Source organism: Carlito syrichta, unplaced genomic scaffold, assembly GCF_000164805.1.
Source record: "Carlito syrichta isolate Samal-C Ts95f unplaced genomic scaffold, Tarsius_syrichta-2.0.1 Scaffold302327, whole genome shotgun sequence".
NCBI lineage: Eukaryota > Metazoa > Chordata > Mammalia > Primates > Tarsiidae > Carlito > Carlito syrichta.
In genome coordinates, this window is record NW_007246423.1 from 948686 (window position 1) to 969204 (window position 20519).

Genomic DNA, 20519 nt, shown 5'->3' on the forward strand with positions numbered 1-20519 from the left:
GTGAAATGACGTCCTTGTTTCTCTGATATTGTTTTTTCTAATTCCTAGCTCTTATTTACATAATACTACACACACAATTGGCGTGATAGCCATATAGTGAAGTAAGAATTCTTAATTCATTTTCTTTCTCTTTTAAGATCTGGGCAGTCTTAATAGAATAATAACGTTTCAAGGGAGCATAATGTTTTTTAAAAAAATTAAGGACATTCTATGTGCTTTGTTAATTTCAAGAATAGAGCCACCTGTGATAAAGAGGTTACAAAAATGAATATACTATTGTCGTTGCTCTTACAAAGTTGATTATTTAACAGCCAGACAGATGAAATGATACTTTTTCCTATAGGATAAATTTAATATAATCTGGACTATGGTAGCATAACTTTGATAAAGGGGACATATATCAGATGGCAACATAATCTTAGTAAATTCACTTCAAGTGATTTATTTGGTAACACCTGCTTATGATGGTCAGCAAGTCTTTGGAAATTGTAAATACTTGGCAAATTAGGGCAGGAACATGCTTTCGCCTCCTCCAGAGGCTCTCTGTAGATCCAACTTGATCCCGAGAGCAGTTTCACGGCTGCCAGCTCCCGCCTCTCTGCACATCAACACCAGACGGTTACAGGAAACAAACCACGGATATGACAGCACATTCCTGGCAGTTTGTACATTTTGTTTCACAGACCCTACACTGAAAACAATGAACAAACCTTGAGATTACAAATGCTCTTACTAACAGTTTTAGAGACTTTCAATTTTTTGACTTCCTGCCTGCAGGAAGGAAATGACAGTTGGAAGTGTGGGGAACAGGTGTTCCCCTGAACAGAATGATATCTTCTGCTTACTAAAATAAAAAACACTGCATCAACACTCCTACATGGAAGTGAATTCTAACCACAAGACTCGGTCTTTTCACCACGGATCCAGCTTCAGAAAACCAAATCTGTTTCCTACCAGGAAGTTGTTAAACCCGGCATTAAAGAGCGAACGCAGGCACAGAGTTCCTCGAGCCAGTATTAGACTCGTTCAAGGAAAGAATCTGGGGAGTTTGAAAATGTCCTCGGCCTTGTGCTTCCAGTGATTGGCAGTGCAGTTGCATGTCAGATCCATCAGGGGACTTAGGGACAGAATCAGGATTGGAGGAAATGGGTTCCAGCTGACAGGGAGGTGATTTTAAGCCTCCTTCCTTTCCCTCTGTCTCCAAGTTAGGGGTCTGGCATTCTTTCCTTGCAGTAGCTTACTGTTGACATAACAGCATTCTTTTTTCTTTGCCAAGCTAGCTAGTTGCTCTACCCCTCGTGATGGAACCTTCCCTGCCTCCCACACTGTTACGTAAAATTTAGACAATTGACACCTTCAGAGGGCTGAAGACTGAGGTAATGGAAGGCTATTCTTTGGACCAGACAAATACCAGGCAGTCCTCTCCAGCCTCCCGAATTAGTGGTTCAAATCCGCAATGAAATGTACATTTTTGAGGGTGTAGGGATTGGAAAAGCTTGGGAAAGATACTGTCACACCGGTGTCTGTAATGCCTTTGTGAACGCTTGGAAAGGGTCATAGTGTTTTCCTAGCATGCATCATGAGATTAATCAGTGCTGCAATCCACAGGGTGTCTTTTCTCTCTTACCTTGGGACCCTAAGGAACCACGGCTATGGAGGAAGGCAACCTAGTGGTTTAATTTGGGACCAAGCACTGCCAAGGACCAAGGAGGGAATTGAAGCCCATGGACTGAGTGAATAGATTGTGATGAGACAGACAGAACAAGATTTCTCCTGAAATGTCACTGTGGGAGACAGCATTCCCTTGGAATAAAAGAAGAGTTAACCATTATCAAAGCCTGGCACATTTCCTCTGCTGCTCACTACTTCTCTTGGACTTCATTTGTTCATTCATGACTTCCATGAGTAGGCATGAAAGGCCTCTATGTGCTAAATAGGCACCGTGCTGTGAAATGAGGATGCAAAGATGAAAGCACGTGGTCCCGGCCTTTGAGAAGCTTATGGTTTTATAGGGATCCAGCGTGTAAATAATGTCAGGAGGTGTTTTGACAATGGAGGAAATGCTTGCTTCTGTTTGGAGATGGAGAGCAAGGAAAGATTGCACAGAGGAGAAAACCAAGTGGGTATCGGAGGCTGAAGCTACACTTTTTAGCCCTCTCCTATGAGAGCCAGAGAAGGTGACCCAATTCAACACAAAAGCCCATCTGGGAAGCAGTTACTCGAGGCTGTCCTGTCTTCTGCTTGTTTTTGGCTGTTTCATTGCCCTTTGGTATGACCATGAAAAGGGTAAGTATTGGTGGAGGAAAGATTTTTTTAAATAAAGCACAGCATTTTTATTAAACTGGAATTAGTTTTTAAATGGATTTGTATTCATCCACAGTTATTTTCTAAATTTTTTTTTCTTTTCAGCTGGGGTCTCACTCTGTTGCCCAGATTGGAGTGCAGCGGCACAATTACGGCTCACCACAGACTTGACCCCCTGGACTTAGACAATCCTTCTGCCTTAGCCTCCAAAGTCACTGGGACTATAGGCACGGGCTATCATGCCTGGCTAATTTTTATTTTTTATTTTTTTGTAGAGCTAAGGTCTCACTATGTTTGCCTAAGTTGGTCTCGAACTCTTGGGCTCAAGCCATCTCCTGCCTTGGCTCCCAAAGTGCTGGGATTACAGGTGTAAGCCACTACACTTGGCCTTATTTTCTAATTCTTATGCTCTTGAAATATTCAAACCATGGCAATATTAATACATAAAAAATGAAAACTCCCTCTATCCCACCTCACCCATTTTCCAGGAACAGCACTGTTCGTTTAATGAGTATGTTTCTGAATTTTAAAATTTAAATATAAATCTACAGCTATAATATTTTTAAATGGGATTGTACCATTCATATTGTTACACAGTGTCTATAACTTGCCTCTCTCTTTTACCTCTCTTCCTAATTTACTATATCATGAATATTCTTAGAACTATTTTCCTTTTTCTTTATTATTATTAGAGACAGTGTCTTGTTCTGTCACCCAGGAGTACAATGGTGCAGTCATAGCTCACTGTACCCTGAATTTCTGGGCTCAATTGATCTACCTACCAGTCTCCTGAGTAGCGAGGATTCCAAGCATGCGCCACCACACCTGGCTAGTTTTAAAATTTTTGGTAAAGACAGGATCTCGCTATGTTGCCCAGGCAGATCTCCAACTCTTGACCTCAATGATACTCCTGCCTCAAACTCCCAAAGTGCTGGGACTAAAGACATGAGCCACTGTGCTCTGCCAGAACTATTTTTCAAAGAAATGTCATTACACTGTACAGAGAAGATGGCTGACAATATATCGATAATGCTCTGAGTAAACAAAAATATAATTATAGGCACAGACTCACCTCCTCTGAGAAGTCTTCTCTGATTAACACAACTTGATTTTTTTCTCAGTCATCTTCTCTGATTCATCCAGTATTTGTACATGTGTTTCTGAATGATGTCTGTTCCTGTTCATAAACATATTCCTTTGTTTTAGACTCAAGCCCTTCTTGTTGTAAGGAACAAAGACTTCCTTTTGTAAGAATACACGTGATCTGGAAAGTTCAACAACTGAGGCGCCCTTAGAGACTGGTCTTTCTTGCTGTGCTCGCTTCCTTCTGTTGATCTGTTCCAGTCTTCCTACTCTCCAGATCAGGTTCCCACCCACTAACTTATATTCTTTCACCGTCTGGCTTCTACTTGTTCATTCATTCATTCATGCTAGGGGGTCCTAGCACATAGTTTGGTTTGCTCTGATTTGGACTCAAAATCATGGTCTCCTGTACCCAATTCTCCCCATGTTTCTTAGTTCAAATTCCTAGGGGTGAGACTCTGGTCGGCCCCGTGTATGCCAGGCTATTCACAGATTGCTGGAAACTCTAGGGCCCAGTGCCCATTCCTCCAGGCAGATGAGGCTGGAGAAGGATGGAGGACTGTGGGTGGGGAGGTAGCCCTTCCCAGCCCTAACCTGCCAGCACACTCCGTAATCATCCTCGGGTCTTTCCTCTGCGTTTGGGTCATCTTCCTAACCAGAGTGTAACTTAGGGTTGGCCACGGTCTGCACATAAGTGTTCAGTAGACAATGGGAACACAGTCAGTTGTTTCTTTACATGTTGGACTCACTGTAAGCAGCAAGTGAGAGTCACAGTGACTGGCGTGTCCCAAGAGGTGGAAAACACAGGTCACATTGGATGTGTGTTAACGCTCTTGGTGTCATCTATTTATTATTATTATTGTTATTTTGAATTGGAGTCTCACTCTGTCACTCAGACTGAAGTGCAGTGGCCGCTCCTGGCCACTGCAGCCTCGACCTGCTGGGCTCCGGCGATCCTTTCGCCTCAGCCTTCTGAGTAGCTGGAATTACAGGTGTGTGCTACCGTGCCCTGCTGATTTTTTTATTTATTGTAGAGATGAGGTCTCACCAAGTTGCCCAGGCAGGTCTCGAACCCGCGGGCTCAGGCAATCCACTCACCTCAGCCTCCCAAAGTACTGGGATTACAGGCTGAGCCACCGAGCCTGGCTTATTATTTATTTACTTATTTGAGACAATTTCACCCTGTTGCCTAGGCTGGAGTACGGAGGCATGATCTGGGCTCACCACAGCCTCGACCTCCTGGACTCAAGCAATCCTTCTGCCTCAGCCTCCCAAGTAGCTGGGACTACAGGCATACACCACCACACCTGGCTAATTTTTTTTTATTTTTTGTAGAAATGGGTTTTCATTTTGTTGCCTGTAATCCCAGTACTGTATGCCTGTAGTCCCAGCTACTGGCCTATAGTCCCAGCTACTAGCCAGGCTGGTCTCAAACTCCTGGGCTCAAGCTATCCTTCCACCTTGATCTCCCAAAATGCTGGGATTACAGGCGTGAGCCACAGCACCCAGCCATCATCTTTGAAAATAAAAGGAGGCCGGGCTCAGTGGCTCAGTCTGTAATCCCAGCACTTTAGGAGGCTGAGGCGAGTGGATTGCCTGAGCCTGCCGGTTCGAGACCACCCTGGGCAACTGGATGAGACCTTGTCTCTACAATAAACAAAAAATTAGCTGGGTGTGGTAGTACACATGCCTGTAATTCCAGCTACTTGGAAGGTTGAGGCAGAAGGATCGCCGGAGCCCAGCAGGTCGACGCTGGGATGATCATGAATGTGCTACTGCACTCCAGCCTGGGTGACAGAGTGAGACTCCAACTTAAAAAAAAAAAAGAAAAGGAGATTATGAACCAGAAGAAAATTATAGGTGAGAAATAAAAAGCTAAAGTCAATTTTTTTTTTTTTTTTTAGTAAGTTGGAATTTATTAGAAGATAGGAAAGCTCTGGCAGCAGGAGGGGACCCGAAAGAGGGTTGCCCTAGGGTCAATTTTAACTTCCTATAAGAGGAAATAAAAACAGAGCTTTCAAAACAGAATGATAGATCTGGGCAAGAAACTTCTTTTTCAAGAGCCAGGCTATTTAATTATATTCTTCAAATGCTCAGGTTGTAATTCCTATTAATAGACAAAATTTGCAGATGAAATTATGACCCAACATCGCGCTGATGACACAAGATAGAGGGTTAGGAGGTGAAAATGTAATTTGTATCTAGTATCATTTAAATGGAGATTTTTTTATCAAGGATAATACAGTCAACTGATGTCAATAGTGTGATATCAGAAATAGTTGACAGCAGGACTGCTTAGGTAGGTTTCTGATACATCCTTTCATATTATTGTCACCATCTTTCCAAGTTCCTTTCTTTATTTGAGCTTCTGCTAGACTTCAGTGGGTTCAAAATTCGAGTTTAAATAAAATAACTACTGGCCAGGTGCGGTGGCTCACACCTATAATCCCAGCACGTTGGGAGGCTGAGGTGAGAGGCTTGCTTGAGCCCACGGGTTCAAGGTCAGCCTGAGCAACTTGGTGAGACCTCATCTCTACAATAAATCAAAAAATTAGCCAGGCGTGGTGGTGCATACCTGTAGTTGCAGCTACTTGGAAGGCTGAGGCGGAAGGATTGCCTGAGTCCAGCAGGTCAATGTTGCGGTGGCCGTGAGCATGCCACTGCACTCCAGCCTGGGTAACAGAGTAAGACTCTGACTAAAAAAAAAAAAAAGTGAAATAACTAGTTAGCTTGAACCAGCTGAGACTCCTGTAATGGGAGGGCAGAAGGTGTTTATCCTCAGGGCCACCACCAGAATCCTGAATGCATTCTGAGAGTAGGCGGCACAGGGCCTCTTCTGCCAAGGGCCCGAGAGAGAGAAAGCCTGCAGAAATATTGGTCTGATCAGCATGACAGCAGGTATAGGGGACGCCATCTAAAGAAGCTGGCCGGGTGCAGTGACTCACGCCTGTAATCCCTGCACTCTGGGAGGTCAAGGCAGAAGGATAACGTGAGCCCAGGAGTTCTAGACCAGCCTGGGCAACAAAGCAAAACTTCATGTCTACAAAAATTTTTTTAAGATTAGCCAGGCATGATGGTGTGCGTCTGTAGTCCCAGCTACTTGGGAGGCTGAGGCAGGAGGATCACCTGAGACCAGGTAGTCGAGGCTGGGGTGGTCTATGATGGTGCCACTGTACTCCAGCCTGGGTGATAAAGTGAGTGCCTGATTCAAAAATAAGAAATAAAGAAGCAAGCTTACAGAAGTACAGGAGTTAATGTCTGCTATGTGATGGCCTTCTCAACCCTACTGCTCCATTTGTATGAGTTGGGCTCTACCCTCTTGCCCAGGCTTCTCTGTGGCTCCTAGCTGGTTTCCCTATCTCCCAGGTAGTGCCACTCTGTCCTTCTTCCACATGAGCACTGACTCTCCTTCCCAGATGACCAAGGGGCTGCTGCATTCAGAAAGCATTGCCTTTTCACCACTTGACACACACACACAGACACACACACCCCAGATCCTTCATGGGATATTGACATTCTGACCCCTTCTGATTTTTCTAACATCGCCGTCTCCTACGCCCCACTGTGCCACACTGGAGTCTCATTAACCACAGTCTCTTTGTCTCTTTATGACATGTCACTGACACCCCAACACCTCCGGTCCATCTTGATTGTCCTTATCTTTCCCTCCCCTTCCCACAGCCCAAAGATGTCCTCCCATGTGCTACCATAGCATTGAGTTTATGCTTCTGACCTTAGTTCTATTTTGCTGATCCTAGGTTTTTTTCCTCCTCTGAACTGTGAGCATTTTTTTTTTTTTAAAGTTGGAATCTCACTCTGTAACCCAGGCTGGAGTGCAGTGGCATGCTTATGGCCACCACAGCCTCGATCTGCTGGGCCAGGGGATGCTTCCTTCTTAGCCTTCCAAGTAGCTGGAGCTACAGGCGGGCGCTACCACACCCAGCTTATTTTTTGATTTATTGTAGAGATGAGGTCTCACCAAGTTACCCAGGCTGGTCTCGAACCCCTGAGCTCACGCAATCCTCTCACCTCGGCCTCCCAAGGTGCTGGAATGACAGGCTTGAGCCACTGTGCCCAGCCAGGACTATAAACATTTCAGGGCAGGAACCTCTGCAATTCATCTTTACCCTCTGACCCCTAGTAAAATGCTTATTGCTGGTGCTCAAAAGTGGTTTTTAGAGGAATGATATTCATGGAGTTAATTATTGTCTTATAAATATTTGATGGGCTTTTGGATTAGACATAGGGAGCTCTTAATGCGTTCATCCCGGTAACAGGTTTCTAATATCACCATTTTAGTTTCCTGGCCAGTAAAATAAAAATAACATTAATATGTGTCATATGGCAACTAATGTACAATAATGAATGAGTATCTTAAGCATCAGGAAGATTAGGAAGTCGACAAGGTGAGTCCAAACTCCGTTTTTAAGCACTTGAAAGGGAGGGTAGTTTTCCAGGATGAAGACTCAGGATTTGGGTACCTCTCTTTGCCTGAATTTGCTTAAATACAAAAATAAGGGATCAGATTACATCTATTCTTTCCCTCTAACTCTAAAAATTATATTATTCTAATGGTTCTGCTTAGCAAGAGTTGAATATAACACAAATGACTTTTGTGCTCAAATCAACAATCAATACCACCTTTTTTAAAAAAAACCTGTTTTTAACCAATGCTCCCAGTCATGCTGTAAAGTTCATTTGACTTCTAATAATGGATGTGCAAATACATTTAGTGATCACTTCCACAATGCCCTGTTTCTTTAAGAGACCGTGGTTGTTAAGTTAGAAGATCATTGACCCATAGGACGGTCAATAAAAGAATAAAAAGTCGCTGGTTAGTGATTCGAGGACAAGGAACTTGATCCTAGCTCAGTCTCTGTGTGTCCATATGCTACCTGCAGTCAGAGCTCCGGATCCTCAGCTGTTCACATTTCCTTGGGATGGCTTCTGGAAGACTCATCAAGTTCCTGGTTTTTGAGCTTCTGGAATATGCTGCTTTCTCCATCCCCACGCTTGTGATTACAGAGCAGTTTGCCACCGCCTACCAGAGAACAAGGACTATACCTGAGAAAACACACTATTGGCTCATTGTTTCCTGCTCTATTGCCTATGTGGCGTCAGTGACTCTATTGATTTGGGTTCCTGTAAAAGTTCTCTTGCACAAGAAACATCATCTTTACAAAAAAGTTATAGGATGGTAAGTAAAAGAATTATCTAGCAGGGAATCACTATGACGTTTTCAAACTGTCCCATATATGGTGATGTGTGAGGATGTGAAGAGAGCCTGAGTGTATATTATGTGAGATTGACAGGAGATTCCTATCACTGTTTCTGTAGATGTATGGATATTATGATATTATCTTAAATTTTTCTACAGTCATTTTTTACTGAGTGATAATAACAAACTGCTTGTGTTAATAAGACAAGTTAGCGCCAGTCCATGCTACCTTAATGCGTAAATGTTACACCTAATTCCTCTGTGCACTAAATGGTGTAAAGTTATCAGAGTGATTTACACAAGTCATAATATCAAGATTATAATATAGAGTTTTACTGTTATATAAAACTGAAAATAATGTCTGTTTGCATTGCATTTGCAGGTCTAAGTCATACTTTGGCCATTAACTAAGATTTTTTTAAGCATCTGTTTTTTTACTTGATCTTTAAAAAAAAACTTTACTATGATGACAAATTCTGTTACCCTTGTGGGGGGTACTTCAATAACAATACAAACATATTTTGAATGAATCAAGAGTTAATGTGATTTAGCTAATCCACACAAAGGTATTGAGAACATATATTCTCTGCTACTAATGTATTTTCCCTTTTAGATCTTCATATCGGATTTTTACTCATCTGAGATTTCTCTGTTCTCTTGGATAAGTTTTCTTTCATATTTATCTTTTATTTTGAAGGTGAACAACAGAACACAGTTGAAAAGTGAGGAGCTGGGAATGTTAACGCAAGCAAGGGCAGAGATGTAAAAATACTAGATGCAACAGCACAGCTAGACATATTGTGAGAGGATGCTGAAGGAGAGCTGAAATGTGGAGTTCATGACACTGTTTCAGTTCCCCTAGGGCAGGGCTTTTAAGGGATATCCAGAAATAACCCATTTTATTGTTGGCAGTGCTTTTAATCAGTAGGGTTTAGAGGCTTCCCAAACCTTGACCAGAGCCCCAGGGTCACCTAAGGAGTAGCTTGGAGCTGAGTTGGGTCTTTCACTTCTCACAGCCCTGTAGGGGTTGCTTTGACTATACAAGAGTCCTGGGTGGGCCAGGAATTTTGAGGGAGTGGTGGAAAGTCCAAATGACAACCAGAGTAACCCAATGGGTTGCTGGCCTACCACAGCCCAGGAAAGAGCTCTGGGTTTGGTTTTGTTTCACATTCGCTCAAATCTCCAGGACTCATGATTCCAAATGTCATTCAGGCAACAAAACTTCCCATATCTATTATTATTATTATTACTATTGTTAAACTATAATTGGTTCCTTTCAGATCATTTACTATGTGCCAAAATAAGTACTGATATGAGGCAGTATAGAAGTGTCTATTTCACCTTGTAAAGTAGATATTTTCATGATTTTATCATTATTATTCCCAAGAGGAAACTGATGGTTACAAAGGCTAAACACTTTCCCAAAGTCAGTCAGCTAGTGAGTGAAAGAGCCAAACTTTGGACCTGGGTATGTCTGACTCCATAATGGGTATTTCTAACCACTACTCTAAATTGTCTCTTTAAGGTCAAAGTCCCAATCTTCTGGGGCAATTGAGATTAAGGAAGAGAGTAAGCAGTCTACTCCCCAGTGCATGTGCTGTACTTATCACCTCTGGTGTCTGTTCAGATTTTTTGTTCATCTGATCCAGGTACTTTACCTGTGCTAAAGTGTTTTGGGCTGTTACAACAGTTACATCTTTCAGTATTTCTTTTGAGAAATACACTTAAAGTCTTTAGTTTCGTCTGTGGGTGTGGCTGGCCACAAGTGTTTTAAATGGATAGAAAACAGGTGATCTATAATTTCAGTGAAACTGAAACTATTTCCTCATGACCTCATTCATGAGTACTGTCATACAGGTATCTTTCACTGCTGTAGAAGAGAAGAGCTAGCTACTGGATATCTATTCTAGGAGCTTTACACATTCTGTATTGTTAAATTTAAACTTTATGACAACCTAGTGAAGAGTGGGTGCTAGTGTTTTCATTTTCTAAATAAGGAACCTGAAACTTGAAGAAGTAATTAACTTTGTAAAGTAATAAAGCTAGCAAGTGGTGGAGCTAGGATTCGTCAACCCAGATCTGTCTGATTCCATGCTATTTCCTCTATCTCATGCAACTTTTTCTTTATTTTTTTTTAATTTGAATGCCAACTGAGTTTTAAGAAAAAGCAGCTCCTTTAGTGTCGTTAGGATACGTTTCTCCCAAGATGTATATTTAGATATTATACATGGTTCCCAAAGATGTATATTTGAATATTGTAAGATATGGGGTAATATAGAGAGTGTCACATTTTAATTACTAAATGAGGATGATGCAAAAATAGTTGCTATTGTTGAAAGTAAGGATTGAGAGTATGAATTATTTTTGAAGAATAATTAGATAAATAGTTGGTTTAGTGAAATTTTATAGATTCTGAACACTCAGATACTTAATGTTAACAAGACTATTTGAGAGTTTCCCTGGAGGTCTACACTGGCATTTTGAGCCCTTTGAGGGTGATCTTTAGGACAGAGTGAGTTATCAACTAGTAAAGAGTGTGCCCTGGGAATACATCTAAGTGAGAGCTGATCTGAATTTAAATGATAGCTTTGACATTGACTGTGAGATCATGTGTGAGTTACTTAATTCTTTGAGCTTTAGTTTTTTCATGAGCAAAATAGCAACAACTTAGTTTCTTCCTTAGGTGTTGTTTTAAAAAACTGCATAAGATTATGCATACGAGTTCCTAGCATAGTTGCCTGATATATAGTAAGCACTTGGTGAATATTAATGTTATTATCTTAGACCAAATTTACTATTTCCATTTTAAATGTGATCTTGGACTGGGAATGGTGGCTCATTCTTATAATCACAGCACTTTGGGAAGTGGAAGCAAGAAGATTGCCCGAACCTAAGGGTTTGAGACCAGCCTGGGCTACTTGGCGGGTCCTCGTCTCTACAATCAATAAAAAAAAATTAGCTGGATGTGGTGGTGCACACCTGCACTTCCAGCTATTTGGAAAGTTGAAGTGGTTCCTTTCTAGGGATGATTGTCATCATTCATAATAATGAGAGAGATGTGTGGAGGAATGAATTTAAGTCATTTATACACACATCAGACTGTGTATGTAAAAGAAACAGAGAGAGTGCCTTTCCTGAAATATCAGTTAATATGCGAAACCATGGAGCTACAAGGCAGGCCTGAAACTGGAACCTACTGGAGCTACAAGGCAGGCCTGAAACTTCTCCATTGAGAAGGTACACTGAGGACAGGATAATGCTAGAGTCTTCGTGGGGATTCCCTGACTGTCTTGGGACCCAGACTATATTTCAGGATCACCTGAGCCCAGCACGTCAAGGCCGCAGTGGTCATTAGTGTGCCACTGTGCTCCAGTCTAGGCGACAGAGTAAGACTCTGACTCAAAAAAACAAAATCTGTGTAATCCTCAGGATGCTTCTGAAAAGTGGTAGAAGTGATGATAAAATTGATAAAGCTGAAGAAAAATATATGCTATCAGTAATATTGCTCAAATTTAGAGAATTTTGCACGTCTCTTTTGTTCTCTGAGGATAATGTGGGCCAATATGGTGTGACAGGTAATAACTTAGAAAGTGTTTTACATTTACACAGTGTATTTATGTTGCATTTTCTCACCAGACCTGCATGCCTGTGTTGTGAAGTTGACCAAGTGAACATAATTCCCATTTTACAAGGGAAGAAACAATTTCAGAGAGCTTAAAACACAATAAATCAACAGTTGAGTCTGAACTTTAATCCAGTGTTCTTTCCTTTACTCTTGTTAAACACTTCCTCATTCTTCTAGAATTATGGTTCCTTTTTAGGGATGACTGTCATCATTCATAATAACGAGGGAGATGTGTGGAGGAATGAAAAAAACAATTTATATACACATCAAACTGTGTATGTGAGAGAGAGAGAGAGAGATTGAGAGAGAGAGATCTTTTCTTGGAATATCAGTTAATATGTGAAACCAATGAGCTACAAGACTGGTCTGAAACTGGAACAGATCTCCATTAAGAAGGTACACTGAGAACAGGATAATGCTAGAGTATCCGTGAGAATTCCCTGACTGTCTTGGGCCCAGAGCTATATTTCAGGAATCCTTCTGAGTCCTTCAGGGCACAATTACTTCAGAAAGATGATGTACCAGGAATCGTGGGCAGTACCAAGTGTGAAAGACCCCAACATTTGGGGCTACAATTTACCTTGCTTAAGTCTTTAACATAGTTGATGAGACTTGCTGTTGATCTGGTTTAGACATAGTGATGGTAGTGATAGTAATAGTTCTTGTTGTTGTCATAGTAAAATAAGAGCAAATACTTATTGAGCAATTACCATATAGAAAGCATAATTCTAAACACATTGTCTGTATTACTTTAGTTATATTCTAATTTTTGCAAATAAGAATAGTTATAGTCCCCACGTTACATATGAGGAAATTGAGGCACAGAGGTTAAAAGACCATACAGCCAATGAGTAGTTGAGACAAGACTGCTCTGAGAGTATGTATTTCTAGAGCCCCACCTCTTGGGCACCCTACTGTCCCACAGTAGCACACAGAGGGAAGCAGCCAGAACCAATCACATCTGTGGACACACTGGCTAACTTGACAGAAATAGAGTTCGCTTTTTTCAGCAACCCTGACAGGTCATTGGTAAGATATACCATTAACTAAACACTGGCGTTTAATAGTTACTTCTTCCCAGAATACTCTCGTTTCTCTCAGTCTGCTCTCTGTCATGTTTGACATTTTCTCATAGGTTAATTGGTTATCAGTATTTTCTAAAAGTCATGTGTTTATGTCCTCGACCTGTTTTTCTGTTGGTATATCCGTCTTTTCTTTCTTTCTTTCTTTCTTTCTTTCTTTCTTTCTTTCTTTCTTTCTTTCTTTCTTTCTTTCTTTCTTTCTTTCTTTTTATTACTGATTCATGAGTTCTATAAATATTAAGGATGTGAACTTTTGTCTGTCATAGGTGAAGTGTCTATTTTAGTTATCATTTTCCTTTTAATTTTGGTGTTTTGATATAGAAAATTTTGAATTTTGACACAGTTTAAGCTATCAATGTCTCCTTTGTGGTTCGGTCTTGGGCATTATGCATAAAAAGTATCAATAATTTTGTCATACTTGACCACAGGCTTTCTCTTCCTTGCCCCACTATATCTAGTAAATCAGCACAAGAGTATTTACATTTGCTTTTTTCTCCCCACCACATGCAATAAGTCACCATATCTATAAATTCTTCCTTTTTCACCTCTCTTGCATTAGCTTATTGTTCTCCATGGGTGTTTTCTTCCTCCCAATACGCCCTCATTTCTAGACCACCATACACTTGAATTTCTTGCATGATCTCCCAAAATTTCATACATTCAGATCCACTGTCAGGATGTTAGTCCTGATTGTTTTTGTTCAAGGAAAAATGAAGAGCATTTTGTTGATTAATACTTGGCTCTGGCAACCTTCACCCATTGGTGTTCTTGCTTTTTGCCTCTTTCCTCCCCCGCTCCCCGCCCAGTCCTTATTGACTCGATAATGCTTTTCTTGAAAGAAGTTTTCTGCACCTAAGTTCCACCCCTTAAAAATCTCCTCTTCTCCTTGCTTATAGAGTCAAATGTTGACATTATTTCAGAGCATCCTAAATCTGGAAGAAATCTTAGAGTTCATCTAATACACTATTGCTCACAATACAATTGGATAGCCTGCCTCTGATTATACAGGGAACTCACTACTTTCTGTGGCTCTGATTATTAGCATAATCTTCTTTATCTCTTTATGTTGATATAAAGCCTACCACCATGTAGCTCTCTGTCCCATCCTCTTTATAGAGGTCATCTCCTCTGCCTTACCTGTATAACCAGTGGATTTTCCAGTTTCCATTTCCTGTCACTCAATTCCTCTTTTAATAACCATTGAGTAGCTGTTGACTGTCTCACAGACATGCCCCCATGCGGACATCAGGCGTACTGGTCACCATATCCTTGTACTTGGCCTGGCATTCAAGATCAACCACTTTCTGACCTCCATCTGCTTGTCCAAGCTACCTTCCTTCATAAATGCATTCTTGCCAGGCCGCTGTAGGGGAACATCTCCTTTCTCGAGTATTGCCACCTTCCTATGTTAGTTTCCTATGCTTGCTGCAAAAAAGTGCCACAAACTTGGTGGCTTAAGCAACAGAAGTTTGTTTCACATTCTCGAATGTCTCAAAGTTCTAGAGGCTAGAACTCTGAGATCAAGGTGATGATAAGTTTGGTTCCAAGCATGGAAGTCCCTGTTCTCCTAGCTTCTGGCAATTTGCTGGCAATCTGCATCACCCTGATCTCTGCCTTCCTCTTCACATGGCATTCTTCCTGTGTGCCCTGACAGAGTCTTCACTTTGTGCATTGCTGTTTCCAAATGTCCTGTTTGTAAAAGGACACCAGTCATCCTGAATGAGGGTCTACTTTGACACCCCATTTTAAGTTGATTCACTCTACAAAGGACCTTTTTCCAAATGAGGTTATGTTCTGAGGCATTGGAGTTTGAGGCTTAAACATGTCTGTTTCAGGAGACATTTCATTCAACCATAGCATCTCACCTGCTACCCCCTACCCCCCAAACTGTGTTATTCCCAAGTGTAAAATCAATTCACTCATCCCAACATTTCCAAAAGTCCCGATCACTTCAGCATCAGGTCTCAGTCTAAAATACTAAAATATCATCTAAACATCTCAGACTCAGAGATCTAAACACTCACTATCTAAGTCATCCAGATCAGTTATGGGTGAGACTTCGGATATGATCCATTCTGGGGCAAAATCCCTCTCCATCTGCCAACCTGTGAAGCCAGACAAAAAGTTACTTGCCGGCCGTGCACGGTGGCTCAGGCCTGTAATCCCAGCACTTTGGGAGGCCAAGGTGAGGGGATTGCCTGAGTCCATGGGTTCGAGAACAGCCTGGGCAACTTGCCGAGACCTCATCTCTACAATGAATCAAAAAATTAGCCAGGCATGGTGGCGCATGCCTGTAGTTCTGGCTACTTGAAGGCTGAGGGAGAAGGATTGCCTGAACCCAGCATGTCAACGCTGGAATGGCCATGAGTGTGCCACTGCTCTCCAGCCTGGGCAATCGAGTAAGATGCCAACTCAAAAAAAAAAAAAAAAAAGTTACTTGCCTCCAACATGCAATGGTGGGACAGAATAGACATTCTAAGAGAGATATTGGAAGGGAAAGAGAAGTCGTGGATCTCAAGCAAGTCCAAAGCCTAGGAGGGAAAAATCCCATTAGATGTTAATATTTGAGAGTAATCCTCTTTACCTTCATGCTCTGTCCACTGGACCCCTTTCCAGGCCCAACAGGGTAGTGGTCTCAACTCCACAGCCGTGGGTGGTGGCCCTACCCTCAGGGTTCAAGGAGGTCATCCTGGCCCCGTGGTTGCAGTGACAGCCTCTCCAGCCTCTGAATCACTGTCAGAGTCATTGTTCCCTTTTCTTGCAGGAGAACACGTTTGTAGCCCGGTAGCTCCATCAGCCAGTTTCCTCCCTGGAGTCCCAGAAGTCTGTCAGTCTTTCTTCATCACATTCCCCCTTTTCTACCTTCAGTCCAAGCTACCAGTGTTTCTGCTGAGATAATTGATTGGATTCAGAAGCTACAACCTTGGTGTTTTCTTCTAAACATGCTTTCTCATCTTTTGCAATATGGATAGACTGACAATTTTCCAAATCTTCAAGTTCTATTTCCTTTTTGCTAAAAAATTTCTTCTTCAATGTATCTCTCTTCACATACATTTTACTATAAATAGCAGAGGAAACAGACCATGCCTTCAACAATTTACTTAGAGAGATTCTCAGCTAAATATCTGAGTTCATTGCTTACATGTTTCACTTTCTACCCAATAGAGCACAATTCAGCCATTTTGTAAAAGGGATCGCCTTTTCTACAGTTTGCAATAATACATTTTTCATTTCTACCTTAAACCTTACCAGAAGCACCTTTAGCATGCATACTTCTAGCAACATATTCTGTTCGTGACAATGTATCTGTTCTCTAAGATGACAAAAGCTTACTTTATATCTCTCCTCTTTTCCTTCTGAGCCCTCACCCGAATCTTGACCTTTAACACCAGTGTTTTTTACCAATAATCTCTTCATGGTAATGTAGGCTTTTTCTATTATGCTTCTCAAAACTCTAACAGCCCCTACCCATGACTCATTTCCAAAGTTCCCCCTATACTTTTAGGCATTTGTTACAGAAGCATTCCACTTCCCAGTAGCAAAATCTGTATTAGTTTCCCAGAAATGTCATGGCAAAGGACCACAAACTGGATGACTTAATATAAATTTATTGTCTCAAAGTTCTGGAGGCTATGTCTAAGATCAAGATGGTGGCAGAATTGGTTCTTTCTGAGGGAGAATTTGTTCCATGCCTCTCTCCTAGCCTATGGTGTTTGATTGTTTTGTCTTTGTTTTTTCAATCTTTGACATGCCTAGGCTTGTAGATGCGTCACCCTAATTTCTGTCTTCATCATCACAAAATATCTCCTTTTTTTCTTTTTCTCTTTTTGAGTCCACTTCTCGCTCTGTCACCAGACTGAAGTACAGTGGCAGGATCATGGCTCACCACCGCCTTAACCTTCTGGACTCAATTGATCCTTCTACCTCACTCTCCCAAGTAACCGGGACTAAAGGCATGTGCTACCTTGTCTGGCTAATTTTTGTGTAGGGATGAGGTTTAACATTCATATTTCTAGCAATATTCTGTTTATGACAATGTGTCTATTCTCTAAGATGGTGAAATTTTTGAACTCCTGGGCTCAAGCAATCCTCTCATCTCAGCCTCCCAAAGTGCTAGTATTACACAGCGCCCAGTCAAATTTCTCCATTTTTATAAGAACACTAGTCATATTGGATTAGACCCTCCTCTATTGATATAATTTTAATGTGATTACCTCTGTAAAGATATTATCGTATTATTGTTTTGAAATAAAATCACATTCTCAGGTACTTGGGAGTTGGGATTTCTACATACTGTTTTGAGGGGACACCATTTAATCCATAACACTCAATAAAGGATAAGGATGCCTGGACAGTAAGTCAAGATTATTAACCTAAACACAGGTTAATATTATTTCTGGTTAAATAAAACATCGACTTGGGTTGGTATTTTTTAAATGAACTATTTCATTCATTTCGTATTCATTGAGTTCCAGCTGTGTGCCAGACATTCTCTAGCATCATGGCATTCTTGAACTTGGATGAGTAACAATCGACATCTTTGTATTCATTAAGCTCTACTGAAAGCTAGCATTTCTTTCCAATATGGATGTTGGTAGCAAACCACAGTAGTATTTGCAGGACCTGTCGCCATATTACATAAACCTTTTCATATCAGATGTCACAGATCTTTTCGTATCACACAACAGTTACAGCAGATACTTCGGAATAAGGCTTATGATCTTTACCACCTTGAAATTACAAGTGATGACAATTTTTGCTTTATCTTAAGTACGCCGAAGAAAACAAAAGACATTATGTTGATATATATGTATATTGTTATATCAAAATTTGAAAAGAATTTGGATAAGTGTACGTAAGTCTTTAAAAGGCTGTATAATGTCTATACTACTTTAGTAATAATTTAATTAATTTCAATATAGTTGTCTTGTAAGTCAATGTATAAAGTTTATTTTACTCACGAAAAATGTTGACCGGGTGCAGTGGCTCACAATTGTAATCCCAGCACTTTGGGAAGCCGAGGCAGGAGGATCACTTGATGTCAGAAGTTCAAGATCAGCCTGGGCAACATAGCAAGGCTTTGTCTCTACAAAAGAATCAAAAAATTAGCTGTGCATGGTAGCACACATCTGTAGTCCCAGCTATTCAGGAGGTTGAGGCAGGAGGACCATCTGGACCCAGGAGGTCGAGGCTGTGGTGAGTCAAAGTATTTATATATGAAGGGGGACCAAAAAACCCAGAGTTTATTTATAAAAAATATGTATTTATTCTTACATGCTTAACCTTCAGTCACTACAAAGTGCTCTCTGATGCAATACACCTTTCAAGATGCTTTTTCCACTGCCCAGAACAGTTTTTGAACTAGTCAATTGTGATGTCTTTTGGTGCTTCCGCTATTTTTTGTTTCGCCTCTTCCACATTGGCAAAATACTTCCCTTTGAGGATTTTTACCATTGGGAAGACAAAATAAGATGTCGCTTGGGGTGAGGTCGGGTGAATAGGGAGGGTGGGGCGTGGGGGTTATGCTGTTTTGTGTCAAAAAAACTGCCAGACACTCAGCATGGTGTGGGCAGGTGTGCTTGTAAATCACCCATCATGAAATGGGCAAATGCAGCCAGGCTTGGTGGCTCAGCCTGTAATCCCACGCTCTGGGAGGCTGAGGTGAGTGGATTGCCTGAGTCCGCGGGTTCAAGACTCGCCTGGGCAAGTTGGCGAGACCTCATCTCTACAATAAATAAATAAAAAAAAAAGTAGCCAGGCGTGGTAGCACGCACCTGTAATTCCAGCTACTTGGAAGGCTGAGGCTGAAGGATCGCCAGAGCCCAGCAGGTCCAGGCTGTGGTGGCTGGGAGCGGCCACTGCACTCCAGTCTGGGCGACAGAGTGAGACGCTGACTCAAAAAAAAAAAAGGAAAGAAATAGGCAAACGCACTGAAAGAATCTCCAGTAAAAAAAATTAACTGAAGCCACACACAGCCTCACACAACAACTCTAGCTGGTACACTGATGCTGATGGGTTCCTAGAACACTTACCAAGAGGAGGAAGCCTGTACTACAAGGGACCTGACCTCCAAAAAATAATTCCTTTTTTTGGGGGGGAGTCCCTCTCTATATACATATATATGTATATATGTACAGTGCATATATATGCACGTAATTCCATACACACACACACACATACACACACACACACACACACACACACACACGGAATTTCACAGATCTTTCTTACACCTTGCATAGCTAATCAATATATTAAGATATACTAAATATATATGAAATTACATCCCATATATACATATATAGTTATTGAGATCTCAATACTTATATATGTATCTATGGTATGTAATTTTAACATGACCGAAATGAGAAATACCCATGACAACAGGGAGTCAGACACAAAGCAGATATGGTTGACAGCCCCTGGCGAAGGGAACAGCCAGTGTAAGACTGCAGGGACACACTTGGTGTGATTATGAAGCACCCATAAGTTCTGTATGACTGGAATAAAGTGGGGGGATGAGGCAGGTCATTTTAAATTAGGATGCCAAGAGACATAAGGGAAACCACTTCATGTAGAACATGTAAGCTAAGGTCATATGTTTTAATTTTATTCTAATTACATTGTGCGTCCACTGGAGATTTTTAAAAATTGTGGTAAAGTACATATAACCTCAAATTTACCATCCTAACCATTTTTAAGTATTCTATTCAATGGCATTATGTGCCTTCACATTATTGTTCAACCATCACCACCATCCATCCACAAAAATCTTTTTATCTTGCCAAACTAAAGATCTATTAAAAATAACCCCCTGAATCCCATTTCCCACTTTCCCCAGCATTGGGGATTTGAGTAGGGCAGTAATAAGAGGTGTTTTACATTTTATTTTATTTTATTTTTATTTATTTATTTATTTTTTTGAGTTGGAGTCTCACTCTGTCACCCAGACTGGAGTGCAGTGGCCACTCCCGGCCACCGCAGCCTCGGCCTGCTGGGCTCCGGCGATCCTTCCGCCTCGGCCTTCCGAGTAGCCAGAATTACAGGCATGTGTTACCACGCCCGGCTGATTTTTTGATTTATTGTAGAGATGAGGTCTCGCTGCCCAGGCGGGTCTCGAACCCGCGGGCTCAGGCAGTCCACTCACCTCAGCCTCCCAAAGGTGCGGGATTACAGGCTGAGCCACCGAGCCCGGCTGTGTTTGAAT

General features: G+C 41.4%; 1 protein-coding gene across 1 annotated transcript in view; it reads left to right on the forward strand.

Moving 5' to 3' along the window:
• Positions 1 to 2210: 2210 nt before the first annotated feature.
• The window catches only part of TMEM236 (transmembrane protein 236), a 46386-nt gene continuing 28077 nt past the window's right edge, over positions 2211 to 20519 (forward strand). The window contains exons 1-2 of the mRNA XM_008056340.1: positions 2211 to 2286; positions 8289 to 8584. Coding sequence (XP_008054531.1) covers positions 2272 to 2286; positions 8289 to 8584 — 311 coding nt within the window. The 5' untranslated portion in view covers positions 2211 to 2271. The remainder of the gene's footprint in view (positions 2287 to 8288; positions 8585 to 20519) is intronic.